The 24,188-nt window shown below is 39.5% G+C and overlaps 4 protein-coding genes across 8 annotated transcripts in view; 2 read left to right on the top strand and 2 right to left on the bottom strand.

Annotated features, from left to right (window-relative positions):
* Positions 1 to 24,188, top strand: part of LOC144643579 (protein D3-like) — a 217,454-nt gene that overhangs the window by 79,447 nt on the left and 113,819 nt on the right. The gene's annotated exons all lie outside the window — the stretch shown is intronic.
* LOC144643453 (uncharacterized) lies at positions 6,171 to 7,568 on the top strand. Its single transcript, XM_078502710.1, has one exon. It carries the CDS (start codon positions 6,258 to 6,260, stop codon positions 7,101 to 7,103), a length of 846 nt encoding a protein of 281 aa, XP_078358836.1. The 5' UTR covers positions 6,171 to 6,257; the 3' UTR covers positions 7,104 to 7,568.
* Positions 8,624 to 24,188, bottom strand: part of LOC144643562 (uncharacterized) — a 21,027-nt gene continuing 5,462 nt past the window's right edge. For 2 of the 5 annotated variants that reach the window (XM_078502869.1, XM_078502867.1), the window contains exons 2-3: positions 11,430 to 11,540; positions 8,624 to 10,457 (exon numbers count right to left, since the gene is read on the bottom strand). In XM_078502869.1, coding sequence (XP_078358995.1) covers positions 9,545 to 10,447 — 903 coding nt within the window. In that variant the 5' untranslated portion in view covers positions 10,448 to 10,457; positions 11,430 to 11,540 and the 3' untranslated portion in view covers positions 8,624 to 9,544. Of the gene's footprint in view, positions 10,458 to 11,429; positions 11,541 to 22,484; positions 22,685 to 24,144 lie in introns of all 5 variants that reach the window. The other 3 variants (XM_078502864.1, XM_078502866.1, XM_078502865.1) reach the window with 3 other exon arrangements.
* Positions 12,415 to 16,506, bottom strand: LOC144643550 (G-protein coupled receptor 157-like). Its single transcript, XM_078502851.1, has 3 exons — positions 15,684 to 16,506; positions 14,789 to 15,001; positions 12,415 to 14,399 (listed from the first exon to the last, which is right to left on the bottom strand). Exons 1-3 carry the CDS (start codon positions 16,347 to 16,349, stop codon positions 14,214 to 14,216), a joined length of 1,065 nt encoding a protein of 354 aa, XP_078358977.1. The 5' UTR covers positions 16,350 to 16,506; the 3' UTR covers positions 12,415 to 14,213.

Below are 24,188 nucleotides of genomic sequence, written 5' to 3' on the forward strand. Positions count from 1 at the left end.
TCATATGCAGTGTTCCCAGTGGTTTCCTCTTTTTTGACAGTTTTCCTTTTGTTTGTGTTTGTGGCTTCAATAGGCCCTTTGCACAAAGGTGGGGGATAGGCCCAGAAATTAGTGTTCTCCACTTGTCCCTGTTCTTTGCCACAGTACAGCACACAACCTGGTCTCGTCACATGGTACAAAAAACAGCCATGCTGGGACACAACACATGTAGTGGGGCATATTTCAGAACAAAGTGACTCACACCAGTCAAGCTTCACCTTCCTTTGTTTTGAATGTTCCACTTTGTAACTTGCAGCCCAGAATGGCTGATTTTGTACTATGTGACCAGATTGTGCAAAGGGCCTTTGAAGGCTGGGGATGGGGTATGCCATTATAATAGCTACTTTAGGTACAATGTATGTTCAGCACTAAAAGGTATTGTTTTTTGGGTTGTTTTTTGGTAGGTAGGTGAACACTGTTTGAACAAATAACTTTGACTGTATATAAGTTTTAGTTGTTACTTCGTGAAGGTTGTGAAGGAAAAAGAAATGTTCAGAGAATTTTTCACGTTTGTTTTGTTTGTTCGTGAAATTTGCAAAGGAAAAGGAAACGTTGAGAGAATTTTTGTAGAAAGGCTTAAAGAAGCTAAGGAATTAAATTAAATATGTTTTGCTGTTTATGAAACTCCGAAGAAAATGAGTAACCTGGAATTAAAACATGATAAATTTTACAGGCAGATCTATTATTATTAATTATTTTCTCTTCTAGATTGGGGTTTTCCCTTAACTAGTTTGATTCCCAAGTCAGAGTATTTTAAATGTCATCAATAACAAAAAGTTAGTCAGAATAACTTGCAGATGGTAGGTGGTGTAAGTCTCTTGTTGGTAAGTCGTTATTGAAGTACCCAGATAGTTTCTGATTCTTACTGTATTTAATCAGAAATTAGTGCAAGAGTTATCACATCAGCTTTCACAGTCATGTTTAAAAACATCACAGAAAAAGAATAACAAATGACATCACCAAATTATAACCAATAAAATCACAGAAAAACCGACCAATCGATTTTAACAGACCAGACTTAATTAACTAACAAACAACTTTTCACTTCACTCTGAAGATGACTTCTGCTTAGGTTGTCGAAAATTCAGTCAGCAACAACAGTTCTTTATAAAACTTCTCTCATCCACTAGGCAATCACATTAGATGAACTACAATGGGCGTCATTAGATGTTGAGACAGTTAGTTGAATTGAGTGCTCAGTGCAATATTTCACTTCTTTGACTTCAAATCGGGTTTTAGGGTGGAAAACGCCCCCCTCCCCCGGTTCAATGTTGTACAAAAACAAAGCAAGGCTTCGCCATCCCAAATCCAACATTGTTTCGGGGGGAGGGGGTAATCTTGAATTCGTGAGGGCCAAAATTTGTTCTAGGTACCTTAAAATCGCCGAGTGTCTCAACACATTTGGCGCTCATTGTAGCTCACTTAAGATAATACATGTACAACCATTGGTTTGGCTGAGATACTGTAGGTTTCAACCAATAATATACTGTACCTAATCCAAAATTTAAAAAATTCAACTGGAAACATGGTTTAGCTTGACTTGTATATTAGATCTACCCCACAGCAAGTTTAGGAGTTAATACAACACGGGATATCTGAATCGCTCAAGTAGTCAGAACACTCCAGATGTGGTTTCCTGACAATAAATGTACGTAACATACCTGTGGTAGAAGAGACTTTAAATGAGGGTTGAGTGCTGAGCCAACAACATCACTGAGTTGTACCAGAGCTTCCAAAGAACTGTGAAAAACTTGAATATCTGTCGAGGCCTAAAAGAAAATTTAATCAGCTGCATTGCTTAATTCTTGCAGTGAAGCTCCATGCATCCGGCCTGAACAAACTGGTTCACATAAATTATTAATTTGTGAGCACTGCAAATCAGATTTGACTTACCAGTGCAGCTCTGAGAGGAACTATAAGTTTTGATAAGATTGGTAATGTCCGAGATGCTGCGTCATCTACTTCAAGCATTTCTCTAAACCCCTCACGGGCAACAAATGTGTATGGGTGTTTTGTCTCTCGAAGACCCTAAAATGAACAACATTGACTTTGTTATTATCATTGTGAAAATTAATTCACTAGTAATTCAAAAGGAATGGATCCAATGAAAAGGCACTTTTCAGGTCACATAAATGTGCTGTTAATCTCAATACAGAACAAGCATTCTGTAATTTTGATACAAAAAGGGACCAATTGATTACGGTACATCAGTTTACTGTTAAGTTAAGCTTTAAAACTGTAGCTAAAGGCTCCGCTGCGATAGGTCCAAATAAACTACTGATGGTAGAATTCAAAATGAATTTATTCTTGTCAAGTAAATTACAAAAGACTTATTTTTTCACATTCTTTCCTGCAGATTTAATCCAATCAGAAGTCAACTGGAAGCTGCTTTTGGCTTCTAATTGGATAATGGCTGCATGAAAGAATGTGAATAACTTAAAAGTCACGACACTTTTGTGCTTCTTCTAGTGTTGTATAAACTTCCTGAGATAGATTAAGGATCCTTGACTTCAGATCCTTATCTTTTAGGATCTTTGGAAGGTCTTTAAAGACCTTTAAAGGTCCTTAAAATCCTGCAAGCTAAGGTTTTTCAACAGAGACCATAACACAGTCAGAGACAATGCACTGATCAAGACTTACCTCTGCTAATGTAATTAACACAGGATCAAAAGACAGGTTATCAGGAGAAGTACTCCACTGAAGTTTGTGTTTAACAGAGCCATGAACCAACCTAATTAAAATGTAAAGCAACATAAATGCAAATGTAACTAGAAAGTAACAGTACTAGTAAAAAAGTAAAAGTCTGTGTTCAAGACTAGTGGCTCATCAGAGAGAAGAGAGTTTCCGAAGTATGAAGTGATAATAGATGGGATGTTTGATCATTCAGAGTTATACCCAGTAATTTAATCAGAGAACATCACACAGTTACCCTGGCTAATGCACTGGGATGCCAACTTTGTAAATAAAATCTTGGAGAAAATGGCTTCTACTGTCTAATATTTCTAATGTGTTCATCCAGGTAAGAGTGGTCTTTTGGGAAAAATATTCTTTCAACAACCAGAAGAGAAGTCAGTTTAATTTGTAAACAAGCTTGTGTAAGGAAGTCCATTAATTTTGTTGACATGTTAAATTTCTGTTTTTATTTAACCTGACCAGTCTGAGTTTGTCTACTCTTTAAGAGTCCTCCAACCAATAACACCACAATAAAACTTATCCATACATACAGTAAAGCCAGACATAAATCACAGATTTTAACAAATTGGCCATTTAAGGAAATAATTATTGTAAGTAATTATATTGTTAAGTAATTAAGAACACATTAATTGCCAAAACAGCAATTGCGCGGCTGTTTTAGGCTAGCAAAAATTTGTAACCATTTGTAACTGTATGTTTTGTACTTTGTGTTGTGGATGAATAATAAAAAAATAAAATAAAAATAAAAAAAAAAAACACTGTGCAAAGGTAAATTAAAACCGATAATCCATCTTAGATGAATTATCTGTCTAGTAACAGCTGTTTCTGGCATGTTGATGAATTAATCACAGAAAGATTATGAAAAAATCCTTTTGTTTTATGGAAAGGTCTCAGACCAATAATATTTACTCCCAGTATAAATTATTGAAAAAATGTTTTATAAAAAATTTTGTAAGTCAGTTGCAAGCTCATTCCTGTCAGTCATTTATAATTTTTAGTTTCCACTATCGACTTCGTGGTTTACACTTCAGCCAACAACCCCAGTTTCTCACTGGGGGGTGAAGCAATGTCCTGAGGAAGAATCGAGGTCCAGTTCCCTGATTTAAATTTTTCTACATAGCTAAGCAATCCCCCTTAATTCTGACCAATCTGACCAATTATAATCTTATGATTGTACTACCCATATCACTCAAACAATGATAAAAACTTGAAGTTGGGTAAATTTTGTTGTGTAAACGACTATGCCTCATCTGTACCTAACCAAAAATTCACCCATGCTCAGACCTACAATCATTGACAAAAGTGTTGACACATTGTCAATTTACGCCCTTTTTTATTGTTATATGGACCAATTTCATCCTTTTGCCCCACCTTTCCAGCCCCCTCCCCCCAATCAATGTTGTAGTTTGTTTCTAAGAGTTCTTTGTCACCATTTTACAACATTGGATAGGGGGAGGGGGGTATTTTAGCAGAGAGTCATGAAATTTATAAACTAGTGTTAAATTTGTCATAAAAACCGCAGAGCGAAGTCAATGTGTCAACTACTTTTGTCAAAGATTGTAGACAAGAGGTAGTCCAAGCACGGATAAAATTGGTATGTGTTTCTAAAAATCTAACCCAGCTCGGATACAATGTGTAGTGTAAATAATTAGCAGTGTTGAACGAACTATTTTGATGAAACTTTATTGCAGTACATAATTTTACAGAAATCCCACTCAATCAACATGGCGGTGGGTGAAACAATGTATTTTACACACTCAGAATTTTAGTAAAACTTCACTGATCTCGCTGTTTCAATTTGTTTGGTATGCCATCCCAGAGTCACGATTTCTCTTGCAAGACTATGAAAGTCTTAGGCTCTCAGAAAAGATAAACTGATTACCAGTATTTGTCTCGCTGTCCCACAAAGTCTTGAATTTACCACCGGCCATCCCTTTCTTAGACTTGCCAAAGAAATGGAGACTCCAAGATGGCATCACAAAAAAATCAAGACAACAAAACCAACGACTAAAATTCTGCAAGATTAACATTTTTGAAAGGATAATCTTTGAAGCAGTTATGCCCTGAACATGAACACACACCAGTGAAAGACAAAAAACCCCAACTAAATTTCTTGGATAGGTTAGCTTTATTAGCATTACTGCCGAGAAAATAATGACCTGTATCACATAAACAATGCAGTGCAATAACCCTCTGTTATTTTTAGCCTTTCATATTATCTATCAACTTTATTTGTCTCAGTGTGAGCTTATATCCAAACATTCATGTTTTGTAATAAATTATTAAAATATTGTAGCAGAAAGGTTCAACAAATATCTTGACCTACCTGCAAGGTACTCCGCCATTTGTGTAACTTGCGGCAAAAGAAGACTTTGGTGTCTTGTCATTAAACTAAAACCAAGACGATAAATTAAAGTTGTGTTTTGTTTACTGTAAGCCAGCTCTAATCATCTTGTCAAATAAGCTCAAATTCGTAAGAATTAATTATTTAAAAGTTTGGCTAAAATCTTATACACACCAGAATAATTGAAGGTTCCAGGCTAAACTAAATGAAAAATACAACTAAAGCTTTAGCTGAATGTACAACAAAACGAACAAAATCGCTTACTGGATCTACAGTTTTTGGATTCAAGATGTCTGAAGGACGCTGTTTCGCCGCTGACTTACAACCCGACGACGGGACCTTGGCAGCCGACACAAACTGTTTAGAACTACCATCAGAGCTGTTGAGACGCTTCTTGGCTTCACTAGTTCTTGGTATTGGTGTTTTACTACCTTGGACGAGCGGAGAAGGAGGTTTTTTGCCGCGAGAAACTACATGGCTACGGTCGCCATGTAGCGATGCAGAAGCCATTTTCTTTTTGACAAACTTTGTCCAGCCGAGGTGGCCTAGACCCAAATTGATTGACAGAAGGCAATTTTTCCCCATGGGAGGGTGGGGAGGAAGATTCATCAAACAAGTTTTATCCAACTGAGTTTCTTTAGAGTTCTGAGTCTTCTAACAATTCATGTTCAACAACTGGACACCTTCTATTCCCAATATGGGTTGACGAGAAAGAAGCGAAAATTAAATAGCCAGAGCAAAAAACATGGACGTAGCAGGAGTGCTTATTGGTATAAGGGGCGCTCGTTGGAATAGGGTCCCCCTTTTAACGTCGGTGTTCGCTTATTGGAAAGGGAGCAATTATTGTAAGGAGGGCGCGAAATTGAATGATAGGGGGTTTATCATTGTTTTGGCTGACTTGAATTGGCCAGGTTAAGGCTATAAGGACCCATTAAATTTCTGCAGGTGAACAATTTTTAACGCTTTTTTCTTCACGCCTTCCATCTTTTTATGTTGCATTCTATATTTCTTTCTTCTTTTTTTTTTTATTCTGACAGAATTTCTCTCCGTGTGGGATCCAGCGAGTTAAGTGATAATAAATAATGAAGCAAAACTGGTGTCGGTTGTGTGCATCTTGACACAACTCAGACTGAAGATATAAGTACGGTGTTAGGCAGATGGCTTTCCCGCACAACAGCGGATGCTCACAAGCGAGAAAGAAAAAGAAACTCGTACAAGAACGGACGCGGAAGGAGCAACAACTAAAGCGGATAAGCCAGAGCGGAAAACTGGACATGCAGACAAGATACTAAACAGTCAGAACAGCGGGTTTATATTAGTAACGGCTTATTTCGTCTTCTTATTATGGAGGTTTATTAGTCTCGCTCTGTACTCTGTGTACGCGACGGATTGTTTCTTGCGCGCAAAGCTTGCCACGTTGAGATGCGAGAACTTCACCATTTATCCAAATCCGCTGAGGTTTGAAATCGCCTGGCAGTCGTGCTCGGCCGTGAACAACTTCATCGCTATTGGGATTTTATTCATACTGCCAGAGTTCCCCGGCTGGAATGTGGTGTCCGCTCGCCTCGTTAAGCTCGCTCGGTTTTGGTCTTTTCTCTTTCAACTGGTCGTCGTTATCAGCTACAATTTGATGCTCTTGTGCCACGAACATTTGGCGGAGAGCGCTATCATCGAAGTTGGGTTTATTGTCGATGAAATTACCATCACCGCCGTGGTTTGCTTATGGAATTTTGTACCCGCGCCACGCAACAGGTCCGACAGGTTTCCGTGCCTCTCTGTCGCTTACATATTGACACTTATTGTGTTCTTTTTAGAAAACTTTTTTCTCTTTTTGTTGATGTCTTCGCAAGCTGCGTTGGACATTACCGGGATTCACGAATTCGAGACGAGATCGAAAGGTTTGCAGGCACTGGGAATTGTTTTTAACGCAACGGAAGCGACATTTTATTTTGCCGTCATGAAATTTATGTGGAATAAACTATTTGAAGACGACGCTGTAGACCTCTTGAAAAAGGATACCATTTAAACAAAAGTAATATAAACTATAAGGTTTTTGTTAAAGACAATGTGTGTACGGTCGGATAGCTTGATCGTAAATAGAACAGTAGTTAGCAGGTGACACTATTGATATTTTTGTGGATTCAGTAGTTTTTATAATAAAGGTGATAGCTCTGTAGTAGGTGTACACGCATTTGAACAAAAACTTATCGCAGTATAGTCAAAATAATTTGATAACAGAACGAACTTGTATAAGTTAGATAAAAAGAAGAGGCAACGTCCGCAAGACTCCGACAAAAAACTGATGGCTATCAGATCGACCTGCGCATGCTCGTAATGGCCATGTCTCTCATATCGCCTCTCAGTAGCTTTCACTCATGGTTGAACCACAGTGGGCAGGTCTAGCTTATGCTCACAGGTATGTGAAAATATTGCGACCAGATCGGAGTTCTCACTGCTGCTCCCCTAGCTGAGTTGACTCGTCACCGCGCTTTCGTTTCGATTTTCTCCAGGCTCCGCGCGCTTACTTTTCACCCCTCCCCATTTCCCAGCCCGTAGGGAACACGAAAGAGGCCTCTGCGGAGGAGAGAGGAATTTCACGAAAAGCAGGAACTCGATCTCCGATACGTATTAATGGAAACTTCCGTAAGCGAACACCCTTGGGAGCAGAAAAGAAAAAGTGTAATGTACACTTAAGATTAAGAGAGGTTTTCGTTTGTGGGAGGTTTAAAGATGAATTCCAGTCCGTACTGCGCAATCTCGGCTGCAATGTTTATGTGAGCCTCACACGAAGGAAATGTTTACAAGCAAAACTAAAATTCCGCGACAAACTTACCTTTTTCTTCATTATTAACGTCAGATATCCCTGCAGAACAAATAGTAACGAGTAGAAGAACCTTGACGCTATTTCAAACCGACGTTTCAGCTCATCGGAAATTCTTGAACGAAACGAACTATAATGGCGGACTAAAAAACTTCATGTATGCTGTCACCGAAGTGTAACGTTTCAACGAATTCAAAACAAAAACGAAAACAAACCCCGAGTCTGCGCAGTACGGACTGGAAATCAGCTTTAAAATGCAGTGTTTTATGTGGTTAGGACCATGATTAAGTGTCCCCTGAGGTTTAACCGTAGTCAAAAACCGTCTACAATTCAGTTTAAACTTCGGTCGAAACGATACAACGTAATATGAAGCTCGAGTAAGGGAAGCTATGAAAATCATGGAGAGTTATTTCCAGAGTCTTTCCATATTCGAAGCGATTTCTTGTGCCTCGTTAGAATGGTGGAAAAGGAGATACTTAAATCCAGCTTAATCGCATTTCTCGGAACTGAGAAGAAGATCTTCAAACCATGCCCGGTAAAAATACTTACAGTGAACTCTCTCTTAACGGACACCTTTATAAGACCGACAACTCCATAAGACGGACACCTGGTGATGGTCCCTGCCGTTTTTTAGTTATTTTACTGTAACCAAACTCCCTATAGGACGGACACCTCTCTAAGACGGACAACGGACACTTTGAAATCATTAACGGACACTTGAGAAGTGTTTTTTATCATGTTTTATTAGTGAAAATACTTCCAAACTTCGTATCAACCTAAAGCAAAGTTAGTCAGCGCCCTAAGGATACGGGTAGTCCAAGCCTACCAACCAAAAATGACGCTTTAATGGATTACTTCTCTGCTTACGTGTATGGGCACTTAAGAGGTCGTTTTCTACTTACAGTATTACAGTTTTAGAAGCTCTCAACTTTTGCTTAAACAAGCGAATACAATCCTTTTACTATTTTAGTCTTGTTGCAGTTTGCAAAGGTTTGTTGATTTGTGCAATGGTTTAGCTTTATTATCTCAGAATTACGTATACTGGTGTCATGTTACCTCGACTCTCTACAAGGCGGACACCTCTCTAAGACGGACAGTTGCGGCCGGTCCCGAAGGTGTCCGTCTTAGAGAGAGTTGGCTGTAATTTTATTTTACCAAACTCGCTGTAAAACGCAGGACAAACGTTAGTATAAAACACAAAGGTTCCACTGTAATATGCCGTTGTGCCCAGGAAAGCTTAGAGAAATAACAGGAACTGAAATTAACGTTTGGTCATCCTTTTTTCGCTAAGTACGTTTTGTTTTTGTTCTTCACAGTAATGAACTGTTTGTAATAAGTGCGTATCGATCTCACAGATTGTGGGGAACGCGCGGGTGAAATAGACCCGCGAAATACTTAACTTGCGAGTATTTCTCGCTTGTTCTTCCGGGTCTTCTTTCTGCTGTTATCCCGTCTATTTTGCCAGGCATGGAACAGGTTTGACCAACTTATCTCATGTGCCTGTTTATCATGCACAACAGCAGCCAATGCTGAAGAATTCGTATACTTCATCCGTGGCCGCAATATATTGCGGGGATGATGGTGCTCCTAACATTGAAATCAAGTTTAGAAAGTAGCTTTTACAAAATCTTGGCAGCATAATCGCATCAAACAGGAGGAAGACCTCTCATTCCTTGAGATAAACCATAAGACTTAGGAACCCATTTTGGTTGCGTACTCCTTGGACTAGTTGGAGGACTGTCTGTTGTTACACCTCGCCGCTTGTCCATTTCCCGTATAACGGAAGGATCGAGCGATCCTCGGCGATGCTCGGGTTTGAAGCTTGAAGGCGCCAAGCTCAAGTTAACTTTAGCTTTAGTCGGAGGCGAAGATGGCATTCGAGTTATGAAGGTCGAATCGGAATCATCCGACGAGTCTTCGATTGATTTTGTTCGTGGGGGCTTCGTTAACGCCGGCAAAATAACTTTGCCGTTCTTTTTGCCAAGAGTCGATAAATCCTCGCAAGATCGCGATAAAAGCGCATTCGACGGCGGGCTCGCACTCAGAAAAGAGGACTCCGTGCAAAGATTTTCGGAAGACTTCGACAAACTTCGGTTGATGAGCTTCGGATCGAGAGGCTCGAGATATGGCATTGATCCGGATCGTGGCCTGTGTTTGAGTAGCGACTTGCGATCCGATAATGATGACGTAGAATGCGGTCTAATCCGATGATCACCTTTCGTTGACGCAACTTGTAAGCGCTGTTTTCTTTTTTCCTCAATGATCTGCTCTTGTTTTTCCTGTAGTTGCGCCATCTTTTTAACCATTTCTTTTTGCTTGTTACTCATTTGAGACATGCTGTACTGCTTTTGTCTCTCCAGATCTTTCACTTCTTTCGCGTGCCTTTGACTGTGGTATATGTTGGACGCGTACAAGTTCTCGATTGCGGAACGCGACTGGATAAGGAACGATTCGTAAAACGCGTTTTCCGCGGGAGAGCGCTCTTTTTCGGTGACATCTTCACTTTCGTCCGTGACAGTTACTTTCGGTGTTTGAGGTTCGCTTGACATGTCGTGAAAGCTGCAAAGAAAAAATGCAATTGAAAATAATTTAGTTCAACAATGTGTAATCACAAACAAACTCGGTACATTCCTTGGTTGTCGCGCTGACACAAATGAAACGCGCGGAAACGCGTCCAAGCAAATAGAAACGCCGCGTTTTTTGTGTTATTACAATCTAAAACTTCTTACTATTGAATCAGACAGCGTGCAGTTTTAAGCTACAAATTGATATGAAGAACTGATCGAGTCGACCTTTAATAGAGAGAGCCCTGATTAAAAATAACAAATTAAAATCAAAACAAAAGTGCAAATTAACTTAAAGGTTCCTTTCATGGACAGGATTAGCCAAAAGATTTTCTTTTGTCTTGGTTTTGCACTCTCATTAAGTAACATCACGCCTTTTTCTTTTACTTTGGTCGATTAACGCCCAGCTATAATATACATCTTTGTACTGCAAATTAAAGCCATTCAATAGCGTAATAGAACATTATGAAATCTGGCTGTGTAATTACCCGCAGCACTTCAAAGCAGATAAACTGTAATAAGCTGATGCGATGGTTGTATATCCCGCTTTCACATTACAGTTATTGAGAAAAGTCACTTAGCTCCATTCAAATGCAGTACAGTTTTGGGTTAAATTGGTTAAAACCTTGGTTAAAAGGAGTAACACTGGCCATGCGCTCTTACCGTAAACCAGCGATGGACGATAATGGGTCAATTAGTTTGAAAAACACACGGCTAGCCCGCCAGATTTGGCCCTGATCTGGCACAAAAACACATATTGAAGCTGGCAAGCAGAAGAGGCGATGTATCGATCCCGTGATCGGTGTATAAGATAGAATAAATTAACTTTATTCACTGGACTTAAAGCAAGCATTCAATGTTTATCTCACGAAAAGTACAACGTATCCTGGGATACGATAAATGATCGAAGCGAGCGGTCAGATTGGTACATATACACGCCTGTTACCTTGAGAAGTATTCCACTCACCTCAGTTTTTCTTAAGAAGTGTGTTTGTTCGCTTGCCAGGGCTTGAATGATCAAAACACTGCTCGTGTTGCTATTCCGCAGCAAGACATGCTTCGTTTACTCGCTGTTTGCCTGGAGATTGATAAGTTATTTGTTCAAGTTAACGAGCTATTATGAATTTAATTATTTGGTGGCTGTTGTTCACAAAGGCACGATGACAGCAACAGCTATCAGAGTACTTTGATGACAGGTAGGGGAAGTGGTCTCGCCCCGGGGGATGGGTCGACACTAAAAGGGCTGGGATGCTCGTCGTCTGGCTTGGGGGCTAAAAATTTTGGTTTTCGGTATCACTTAGAGTGTCCAGGACAGCCAATGATTTGACCCATTAAAGCATCTTTTAGAGTTGCATTCGAAGAAATTAAAAAACGCCGTCGTATCTGTTTTAGCATGGTATCTTTTAGGGATCAATTAAAGCTAGGTCGAGCCACACCCAGATTGGTCTCCTTTAGGGGTTTGATTCAAATTTTCCGACGAGCAACTCAGCACCCTTAACTTTGACCCCGTTTTAACAACCAACAGTTTTGAAAATAACACTGCTACGTGCACGTGTACATGTGGCTACGGTTTTTCCCCGAGTGACCAATAGTTTAATAATATACATTAATTATGCGCAGCTGTTGGTTGAAATAAAGTACCATTTATAGTGTTTGGATTTGAGGTTTGATAGCCAGGCTATCTTTTTCTTTTTTTGTTCACGCGGAGGGCCTCACAGGCTATTGCGCACAATGTCCCAGATAGTGGGCACTTGTTGAAATTATTGCGCGCAATGTTGCAGATAAAGAAAACATTTCGCGATTTTCGCGGGTTGTTGCAGTTTCAGAGGCCGGCGCATGGTGCAATATTACACGCAACGTAGCACCCTGTTTCTAAGCCTTAAGACCCAATACTTTTCTTCCAGTATAATTTCATAGTACTGAACAGTTAATAACAACAGATTAACAAATCATTAGACTGTGATTCAACATCTTTTTATTGTTTTTCCACCTACTGATAAACATTACGTTTCTTTCTGATATATAATATAACGGTATGTATACAAAATGTATATAAAATATTACTTACATGTAAAAACAAAAAATATATTAACATTATTGGCGTATGAAATCGAATATTATCAATCCAAATTTATCAAATCAATTCATTTTTTCCGATATAACTCCTTCTGAGTCTTTTAGACCCGAGAAGGAAATAATAGACGTTTCTAAAAGAAATATATTAAATTTCATTACATGTTTTAATGATGTCAATTTGAGCCAAATATGATTGGCTTTTACAGTAAAACAACAGTACAACTGTTATTAAGCCGGAGGAGGGGGGGGAGGGGGAGGGGGGCAGGTTTCCATATAAAAGTGACGGGGTTGATCTTTGAAAATTTTGAATGAAGCCTTGACAAGACCTTGAAGGGGCTTTGTAACCGGTTTTAACAGATTTTTGAACAGCCAAAATTTATATTTGTGTCGCAGGAAACCTAAAAATAGTCCATTTTTAACAAAAATTGCAATTTTAGACCACTGAAACTGTTTACGAGCGTCTTTGGCTGCGGATGGCTTGCATGGAAATGGATTGAGCTGTTTCTGCACGTCTTCAAAAAAAAATATTGATATTTATAGCCATAGGTTGATTTCTATCTGCACATTAAGGTTATATCTCCCTTTAAGTGTTGAAAGATAATGTTTTTCATGGGTTAAGTTGCCTGCTGCTAATTTCAGAACAGTTTGGACCAAAAATTTGCAAAATCCCTGAGACATGGCCAAGGGTAACTCTAGCTGTGATTATTTAAAATTTTAACCCCTAAGTACTATCAAGTCACAAATTTTTACCCCTAAAAGGTAGCACTTTTATATTGGAGCCCCATCCCCACCCTGGGTACCTCAAGTAAGGTCCATTAACAATTAACCTTTTATAGCCTTATTTCTGCATACATTATATGTATGTCCTTTATGCTTATATCTCTAACATTTTACTGTAATGGTATGAATTGTCAAAATGTTATATGCAACGTTTGCATTGTTAAACCTAAAATTTGGTCAGCAGAAATAAGGGGTGTTGAATGGTAAATGCAAGACATTGCGAGATGGCAAGACTCTCTTCAACCTTGAAAAAGAAATGGAGACTCCAAGAAGGTGTCAAAGAAAAATTTGAGACAACGAGGCCCCTTTTAATTTGGCTACCCCGGTAAATTTTTGCAAGACACGCATGTTTTAAAGGACCATTCACCACCCCTAGAAATTATTTTGTTCTAATAAATTGAGCGGGGAGTAAAATGAGCAGAGCCTTCATTGTCTAAATCGACTGACCACCACCAGGTTCTTGTTTGATATATTGGTGGCATTAAATACAAAATTAGTAATGGCTACAAGCCTAAGACTTTCAAGTAGCCTTGCAAAAGAAATTGAGACTTGATCCGAGATGGTATCAAGAAAAAATTGAGACTTCACAACCTATGAAATTTGACTACCGGTACACTGTACAGAGGCCTTCCAAGGGGTTTTAGCGACAGGCGACATTGCACCAAATTAAAATAGCTAGGGAAGTGACAATCTTGTTCCAGAGCACTTGTTACAGCCGACAGAAACTAGCAGTGTAGGGTGTATATTTGCAACAGCAACAACGTTTCCTTCATCAAACAGGCGACAGGCAGCTTGGAAACAAGCGACAAAGTGACACCAGAAACCCCCTGTGGAAGGCCTCCTGAACAACTCTGACTCAGACACTTATAATTTGAGGGATGATTCTCCATCCATTTTAGTGTATTTGGTTATCTAAACTACCATAGTACAAGTTTGTACTCCGAAGCATTGGGTTTTTGTTTCGGGATCTGCAACAAATCATCCAACGGCCACAGAACAATTTTAACCTTTCTCTTATCTTATCGGTAAATAAGCAAAACAAGATGAAATTGGCAAAGCCCTGACTGTTGTCTCCAATGCCCTGAAAAAAAGACAATACTGTATTGGCATAATTTGAAGACAGTGGGAACTGTGCATGTGGGACAATGATGGAGTTACAGCGGCCTAATGTTAAGTGCTAAATAAATTCATTTGGTAGATTGAGAAGCCCACAGGTTCAACTGCTGGCTGGGAATTAACTGGTAATAATGTAAATTTTGGGCAAGATACTTCAATCTCAAAGTGGATCTCTTTTTCCAGATAAATAGGTACTGGCTAATATTAATCACAGCAAGTTGCAGAGTTAACTATGTCAAGGAATAATATAGGGGGGGGGGGGGGGGGAAGTGACTGCTCCAGCTAACTTTGAGTCTGATCCTTGCACATTTGAAAACATTGATTTTTACTTGGCAAAATTTGCTTTGTACTTACTTGAAGTATCTCAAGCCATCGTAGGGCAGGCCTGGGACCAATCTTCTGACAGTCTGGCAAGCAAGCTACCCAGCGGAAAAACCTTATGGTCCCCCAGATGCGCACCAAAATAAACACCACAGGAATGAACGTTAACTTGTGATCTGCCTTCTTTGCAACTTCTACAGACTTCACTGTTAGGAATGGACTGCCTGGAACAAATCCTGACCTCACCTAAAGTATGAGCAAAACAATGTCAAGTGTGGCACCATCACATATTGAGATTTCTTTTGTTACAAGAGATATAACAGTACTGGGTTTTTAAGTACACTATAGCTGAGACAGTCATGTTAGCCTGCGTAGCAGCCATAAAAGGGGAAGGGGAAAGGGACCTCCTCCATCCCTTTTTTCCTCCTCCCCCTCCCCTTTACACCTGCTACACATGCCACAGTCCTGCATGCATCAGTAAAATCCTGGTTATAAACCATTGGCTTTTTCAACTTCATAAGAGGTTTTAGGTGGTCTTATAGGGCCGTAACTAGCAAGAGGCAAGACGAGGCACTTGCCTCGTCTAGATTGTTACTTAAAATTAAAAACAACATCTGTTTTGTTGGGAAAATAACCCCCAAGTGAACAAGATTGATTTTTCTGAAGACATACCTCAGGAAAAATGTCTCTGAAAGAGTTTCAGGGCTTCTAGATTTCAACATTTTCTGGAGGGCATGCCCCCTAAATTCCCTATCAAATTTCAATTTTCAGCCCATAGTTTTACCAAATTTTCCCAAATCCAAGTCCCAATTCCTTTGTTTTTTGTTAGTGATTTCATTTTCCCAGTGAAAATTTGCCCAAATCCCAGTTCGCATTTTACCCCTTTAGGCCCGTCGGTACAGTACAAAGTCCTAGCTATTTACAATACCTGTCGCCTGATGTGTAACTTGACCAGCACGTAGAACACGGTAATGCCAATGTACGCTGAAATTTCCCATCCCTTTCCTGAAAAGAACATCCATGACACCATCTTCCACGTAGCCTGGTCGGTTGAGATCCAGCACCATCCAGATGAGCCCAAGTCACCTGAATATCCAACTCCCTTCAGGGCATACGCAATCACTGCAATCGTCAAAGGAATTCCCCACGCCGTTACGTGAAAGAATCTCATGGCCATCCTTTCTGACTCCAAGGAAATCCTCCTGCAGATTGTCAAGTAAAAGTAAAAGGACAAATAGACAGTCCAGGAGAACGAAGGCAGGATCGCGATTATGCCGATTGCCGCTTGGATTCGACAACCAAGTCCTGGCCCTTGTTTGACTCCCCATTCGCCCACAATATCTGCTCCTGCTACGAGGAAATCTCCAATTGAAATAAACACGATCATTCGGCGTGCGTTCGTTCTCAAATCGGGCCACATCCAGAACGTAGCAAATATAATCAACGTTCCCACTATTGACAGTGAAGCGGACGTGGTTGATAAGATTTTGTTTACATTTTCCCTTGCAATTACAGTCTGGTTTGGCGTACTTCCGTATAAAAGTGTCGGTTTAGTCGCCAATTCGAAAAAACTCGCCTCGACATACGCAGCCATAATTTGTTGTGAAGATTTATGTGCGTCACTTCCTCAGGTCCCAGATCAGATTTCCGGATCCCGGATTTACCCAGCTCCATGCGAGGACCTCAGGACCACGCATCTTGTGCCACAGACATCCCAGATAACAACCTCACTCCCGACGAAACGAGTACCATTTATGGGTTAGAGACTGTTGTGAGTGTTTTGTTGACAAATACACGCACGCGCTGGCCGCACAATGAACGAGAAATTTTCAATACTGCACAAGGCGTAGCCGAGTGCAGTATTGAAAATTTCGAGTTCATTGTGCGGCCAGCAAGTGCGTGTATTTGTCAATAAAACACGAACTAACAGTCTCTAACCCTTTTAATATACAATCTGAGTACACTGCAAGAAAAACACGATTCACCGAACTTTGAACTAGACTTTTAATGAATAATAATAAGAAGAATTTGAGTAGTACATAATAATACATGCAGGCTGTAAAGATCAATAATACAGAAATCCAAAATAAGCTGAAAAATAAATAAAGCTCAAAATGATCCATTTAATTGTTCTTTAGCTGGAGTCGTTCATAAATACAGTCAGCGAGAAGCTTGTTCAAGGTGAGCCGATCGCTTTTACAATTGCAAGCCAGCAAGTCAATCGCACACAAAAAATTCAGCTTCAGTTTACCTTTGAAAATGAAAACACTCCAGGTTGTTTTCTTCTTGGTATTTTTTGGTATTGAATCGTTGATAATTTGAGGAATATCTTTTTCTTCCACTTTTGCAAGCCTTGAAGCTGAAGACATTTTCAATAATGCACGATTTTTGTGCATTATTGTCAATACTGCACTGTCGGAGTTTGCTGACGACAGGTAAAGGAAAATCACGTGATCGATTTTAACCAACGGCGCGCGTGGATTTTGGACAGTGAACGAAGATTGTATATTAATTTATGTTATAACATAGCTAGCAGAGCCGCGCAATCAAATTCAGTATACGAAAGCGTGCTCAAAATCCCGATGGAGCACGCTGATGACGAAATCGACGAGTGAAAATCTCACTGAGTAAAGCTCATACGCTGTGTTTTGGGAAAGCGATGACATCTTATCTTCGGAATATGAAAAATGAATCCTTTCAATATTTTCCAAGGATACGAGCTACAAGGTAAGCTGTTTCTTATTACGAGACGGAGAGCGAAAGAAAAAATAAATTCGATTTTGCCGTCAAAGTTGTTTGTGTGCTTTTCTTCATTCAAACAACAACAACTAACGCGCGAGTCTCGAAGGACGAAAATCATTTTCTCACGGGCCTAACGTGGAAAAATGGGCCAACCATGAATGACAACAGCTCGATGGCACTAAAAACTAGCTGCCTGACGAAAGTTTTCGCGTTTTAAGCATTACATCAAAGCGTCTACGGCTCTGTTGTGATTTTGCCGCTCGGGAAAAATTTACTTCATAGGGCGCTTCATTCAACTACCGTTTTCAAAAATAAATGTTCATTTACATCAATTACAAATAAAATCGGTCCACAAAAATACTTAATACTAAGCATGGAACTGAATTCTTTGACTCTTTTAACCCTTAAAATCTGTTCGGCTGTTCGAGGTTGTTTTGTTTTAATTTTCTTCCACTCGGGAGTAAACATTTTAATTTTAATTCAGCCAAAACTAACCTCAGAATCAACAGCAGTATTTGCTGTTTTCGTCATTTGTTTTTCCTTCGCTCTGCCACCGTATAAACTTAGTCTATTTATCAGCCATTCGACACAAACTACTCCAATCGTGTAAACTTGTACATGTGTAATTTATTGCTCGACCGCTAAGTTTATGTTCTCACACTGCACACAATAAACGCAGGTTTTTTTCCCGCGGCCGGTTTTGATGCACAATTCCACCGGCAATGTTATAAAACAATTGTTTCATGCTTTTAGCTGTGCTCCATCGAGTTATGGAGCACTTGGGAAGTTTGGAGAGCACACAAGAAGCTAGAGTTGCCCTCGGCTATCGCCTCGGGCAACTCTTACGCTTCTTTCGTGCTCTCCAAACTTCCCGCGTGCTCCATAACTCGATGGAGCACGCTAAAGCATGAACCAATACCCGATTCCCTCTATAGCGCGCGCCTGCAGGGAATCACGGTAGTTGTATTCATCAAACCATGCGCGAGACTAAGCAACGATGCACGTTGCTGAGTCTCGCGCATGGTTTGATGAATACAACTGCCGTGATTCCCTGCAGGCGCGCGCTATAGAGGGAATCGGCCATTGATAACAACAATATAGCTGTCTAAATTTCAGTGAAGCTTGGCGCACTTCATATTTTAGTTTTCATTTTTGTCTCGTGTCGTCATGACGACGTTGTCATGACGACACGAGATAATTCTACAGGGGGAGAACTGCATTCCATGCGTGTTTGCTTTCTGAGGCCGCCGAATTTTCCGGAACTTTCCCGCCATGTCAATATTTTTACCGCCATGTCAACATTTGCTTTGTGAGGCCGCGAAATTTTCCCGCCATGTCAACATTTGTTTTGTGATCGGATGCCGCCGGAATTTCATATCAAAGAACTAATGTTTCTTTACAAAGGTCGCAACTAACGCGCTGGTTTATCAAACAGTAAGTTAGGAGTATTTATTGTAAAGGGCTTATTATGTAAAAATACAGGCACGCTAAAAAGAGATGACGTTTTTTTCTGAACTTGCAGCAAACGAGCAAATTTTAAGTGGTCCAACAGGCAATAACTCAGAGACTCAAAGGACAGTGCAGAATGCGATGGAGCCGACAATTGAAAGAATGATGTTTTGTGTTCGTGTTTATTTGCTTTATTTTACTTTCGGAAAGCCTCAGAAAAGCCTGTTCGCAGACTGCTTGTATTCCTTCCCGGGTATTCCTTACACTAATCTTTGCAACCGTAACACGAAACTTCGTTTGAAACAAGAAACTTTTGTTTTCCTTGAAAATGCCGTAACATGATACTTTTGTATTTTTTTTGTTTGTTTTACGGCGGCATCGATGGCATTTGTTTAATTTAATTAAGTTACGGTTAAACTGCGCGAAAGACGATTCTCAAAAAGTAAAGAACAAAACTAATCAAAAGACATCTTTTTCGAAAGGTTTCTTAAAACGCAATACAGCTAGGATATTTGTTTCCTGGTTATCAGCAGTTTACGCCGAAAATCCCGGTGCAAGTTTTTTTCATACCTAATTACGAAAGCGCTGTGAAAGTCTCAAAATGTAATTAAATTAATTTGCGGTTTTCACTTGGTGTCACGGAGTCTGCAGGAATCCTACCGCAAACACGCAATACAAGCGATGTTCATGAGAGTTCCAAAAAATAACGTAAACTAATCTGCGCATGCGTTTGGCGTAAATTACGTTGCCCTAGAAAGAGTAGTACCACAAGGAGAACAAAGGGTTTACTGAAACAAATATATACCTTTGAGATCTTCATATAAAAGTAACGTAGATATGCTCCACGTTTTACCTGGGGGGTACGGTGAGGTACTCCCCACCCCCTTACCCGCTTCACAGGAATTGTTAATTAATTGATATTAATTAATTAATTAGTGATTAAAAGTTTACACCATAGCGCCTTAGCGCGTTAGAGGTTTAGCAAACGACAGCCCACCAAACCATCACAATAGTGCATTCTGCACTAAAAATGGAACAGAAATAAGGCCCCTTTTAGCTGGCAACAGTGCCTATCCGCTAACGAACTGGCTAGTGAAACCCTACCGGACAGAGGACGCCTGACTCAGGAGCAGCGAAAGTTTAAAACCTAAAGTTTGGTGCGCTACGATCTGTAGTGGAACGAGCATTTGGCATGTTGAAAGTTCGTTGGAGAATTGCGTTGAAAAAGGTTGAACAAAAAACGAGCATCCTAAAAAAGACTATGATTGCTACGTGACTTTTGCACAACTTTGTATTGAAAGGGGTGACCTTTGTGGCATGAATAACAACAATTTAATAACAGAAGATAAACGATTAGATAAAGACAATTATTTTGATGCCAAATCTTTAAAAATGTCAACTGTGGCGTTTGTTTGTTCAAATCTAGCGTTGTGCTGTTCCATACTTTTCCCACATTTCAATAAAAGAACTCTGCCAGTCTGGAGTCGTACTTTTTTGCCTTTCTTTTTTCAGGCGGTTCTGATTCATCGAGAGAAACATTTACACTTTCGATTTGCAAAGCCTCGTTTACACTCGGCTCTGAGGTAAAGGTAGAACTCAATGTATGACCGAAAGAGGGAAATTATATTTCATGAGTTTTCTTAGGATTGAAGAGCAGAAATGTCAATCTAAAGTGCAAAACATACATTGTTTTTTATTTTTTGACCCGAAGATTGACCCGAGTCAAGAGGCACTACATGTAGCTTCATATATCCTGCTGTGAATTCCACGCTACAATGAGCACAACTTTTATAGACGACAACAACAGCCTTTTCAGTGCATGAATGAGCTACCTGCTGTTATTGAACACTCGATCCGAGGTGTCATTGTACGCTGACGATACTGTTCTTTACTGCTTTTCAAAAGAACCGCACCAGCTGGAGAGCAAATTAAACGCAGATCTTTGCAACGTAGCAATGTGGCTAAAAGCGAACAAACTTACACTGAACCTTACAAAGACAAAATCCATGTTAATCGGTAGCAACAGAAAATTAGTAAATATTTCCTCAATGTCTCTATCTATTTTTGATTGTAAATTAGATAGTGTTAGTACGTTTAAATATTTAGGGATTAAGCTGGCCTCAGACTTCACATGGTCTGATCGAGTCTGCCTTTTGGTCGAGGGTCGAGGGTACATTGTCGAGGGTGAGGGTAACATGTCGAGGGTAGGGTCGAGGGTAACAATTTTTCCCATATTAATAAAAGATAATTTAGTTAATTAATTAATAATTTATTTATTATTAATCACGGGTGAAGAAGTACGGACCTACTTGGACTGGAGGAGCTCATCATCATTTGGTGCACTGTGGCTTGAAAGAGACTAAATGAAGCAGTAGAAAAGCAATGGTTATCAATAAAAGTACTTTTTATTTTTCGTATTTTCTAATTTTCGAATAAACACAGGGGACGAAAATTTAAAGTTGCCGTAAAAAAAAATGCGCATCAGATAAGACAATGCCGGCGTCTCAGAGATGTTGTTCGCTTCAAGACCCACACTTTTCGCGTTCTAATCATTCTTGGTGGACGCCGTGGCCCCCGTTTCAGGCTGAATAGCACAATTGATCTTTAAAGTACAGGAGAAGGGAGACTACTTTACAAAAGCCCGTCAGGGTTTCTTTTGTCATCCTCTTTAGCTTTCGTTGAATTGAACAATTCACTTCATTCATTCCCCGTGTTTTTACGCCACACGACATCTAGCCTGCAAAACAGGCGGTTTATTTAGTTAGGCTGCACGACATCAAGATGGCCGCCAGAAGGCTGTCACGTACATCTAAAAATGGCTCATCCTCCGACTTTTAGCAATCTAAACAGTTGTGAGGTATTGCGAGAACTATTTATGGATCTTTATGGGAATTTTTACTAGTTCATGAGGCTGAACTGATCGCTTTTTCAAGCAGAAGTGAATTCCAGACGTTTTCATCGATTTCCGGCCTCCATGCCTCTCCGCAGGCCAGCGTTTCCATACTAAGATCTGGCCGCCAAATTTATGTTGAACATTCAACAGATAGCTCAACTACCGAATACTGACCTGAGTCTCACTCGACATGTGGATTATCTAGTAATTTTCTTCAACATTTAAAATTATTGCTTTTTGGCTTAATGGTTTTGATTTTACTCGGCTGTTTCGTGGCGTGACAGTTGCGTTCTGAAATTAAGCCCAGCTTTTAGTCATGTCTTTTCTATTCACGTAGTTATTATACATGGCCTTCTGTGGGTTCTAAATCAATGAAACTACTTGTGATGCCTCATCAAACGAATCAATTAATAATCAATTAATAAAAAAAGCCTAGCGATGTCAACGTGCTATTGACTATCTTACCCACAATTATAATTAATTGTAATGGTTGGTAAATTTTGGAAAATTGTGAAAATTTTCTACCCTCGACATGTTACCCTCACCCTCGACAATGTACCCTCGACCCTCGACCAAAAGGCAGACTCGTAATTTCTAAAGTAAATCAGCGACTTGGTCTTTTACGTAGGATCAAACATTTGTTACCTTTCACCGCTCGCCTACTTTTCTACAACAGCCTTGTTTTACCAATTTTTGATTATGCTGATCTTGTGTGGGGCGACAAGAACAATGTGGAGCTTATGAATGACCTACAGGTTTTGCAAAGCAAAGCCGCGAAAATCATCCTGGACAGACCCCTTTATTCGTCAGCTTCTGATGCCCTCGTAGCTTTAAAGTGGCTTAACCTAGAACAACGTAGATTTTATCATCGCTGTATATATGTTTATAAGTGTATAAATGGACTTATGGATCACTCTATGGAGTTACTAGCTAACAGGGACATTCATAGCTATAACACAAGGAATAAAGACATGCTTAGGCTACCTCACGTAACCAAAAATTGGGGAAAGCAGAGAGTGTGTTATCACTCTCTGAAAGACTGGAATAACCTAGACAGAGACACTAGAAATGCACTTGATTTTGTAAATTTTAAGCGTAGCGTTCTAAGTAGGTTTTTTAGTTAATTCTTTCTTTTGTATTCAAGTTAGTTTTTAATAATAGTTTTTAATTCTTAGGTATTTTTCGTTTTATTGTATATAGTCTTATTAAGTATTTTTAATCTTAGTTAGGACCTTTCTGAAAACCACTGTATAGTGAATGAAGGCTTCCTAATAAAAGATTATTATTATTATTATGAAGCTCTTAAGAGGAATACACGTAGATGTGACGCATTTTTTCCCTTTAAATTAGCTGTACACTTTTTAATTTTGGATATATTTGAGCTGCAGCCAGCAGTTATCAAGAAAAATACAGACAAGAGTTTTACGTTCTTAAACTGATAACATTCTAACCTTTGCCGACAAGATTGTACTGAAAATCAATGAAATTTATTGTAACTCAAGCAGAAAACGCGTAGAAGAAGAATGAAATACACCAGGTTATTACAAACGCATAATACAATGTACTAACCGAAAGAGAGAAATTATATTGATGAGTTTTAGAACGGATCTGAAAAGCAGAAGTGTCTAATAATCAACAAGATGTCATTAGATGGACCTGCCTGTAAATTTTTCGTTGTCGTTGTTGTGCATATAACGCTAGTATACCGCAACTTAAATTGAGCGAGAAAAGCAGTTTATAACATGAATCAACTATCACGCAGTTTGGACGTGCTCAAATTCGACATGATAGTTGATGATAGTTTTTACCGTTTGATCGCGGGGATGATAGTTTATCGGTCAGTGGTTCAGTCAAAGACGGGCTCAATCCAAGATTCATGGCTTCCGCAAAGGAAATTCTATCGTTCGTCGAAGAAGAAAACCGAAATTTAGATTAATATTTGGACTATAGTGAAGCTGAAAACGAGAAAGTAAGTGGGAAGAAGAAGAGTAAAAACAGCGTCGAGAAAGCACTGAAAATATCACTGCCAAAAGCAAGAGATGGCGTGAAAGCATCGGAAACAAGGAAAAAACATGAAAACATTTCTGCACCGAATGATAGTGGAGTTGAGATCGAGAAAAGCAAAAATGAAATGCGCGAGCGCATTGCGTGATTTCGACAAACTATCATCAACTATCATGGAGCGTTTGATCGCAAACATGATAGTCAATATGATAGTGAATGATAGTTGGAAGCAGCGAACTATCATCAACTATCATGACCGTTTGATCGAGGCTTAAAATTGAAAGTCAATGAAAAAACTAACCTTTATTCCGATTTGGAAAGTTGTTCAAATCTGTAAGCATTAAC

Source organism: Oculina patagonica, chromosome 2, assembly GCF_052425735.1.
Source record: "Oculina patagonica isolate OP01 chromosome 2, crgOcupat, whole genome shotgun sequence".
Taxonomy (NCBI): domain Eukaryota; kingdom Metazoa; phylum Cnidaria; class Anthozoa; order Scleractinia; family Oculinidae; genus Oculina; species Oculina patagonica.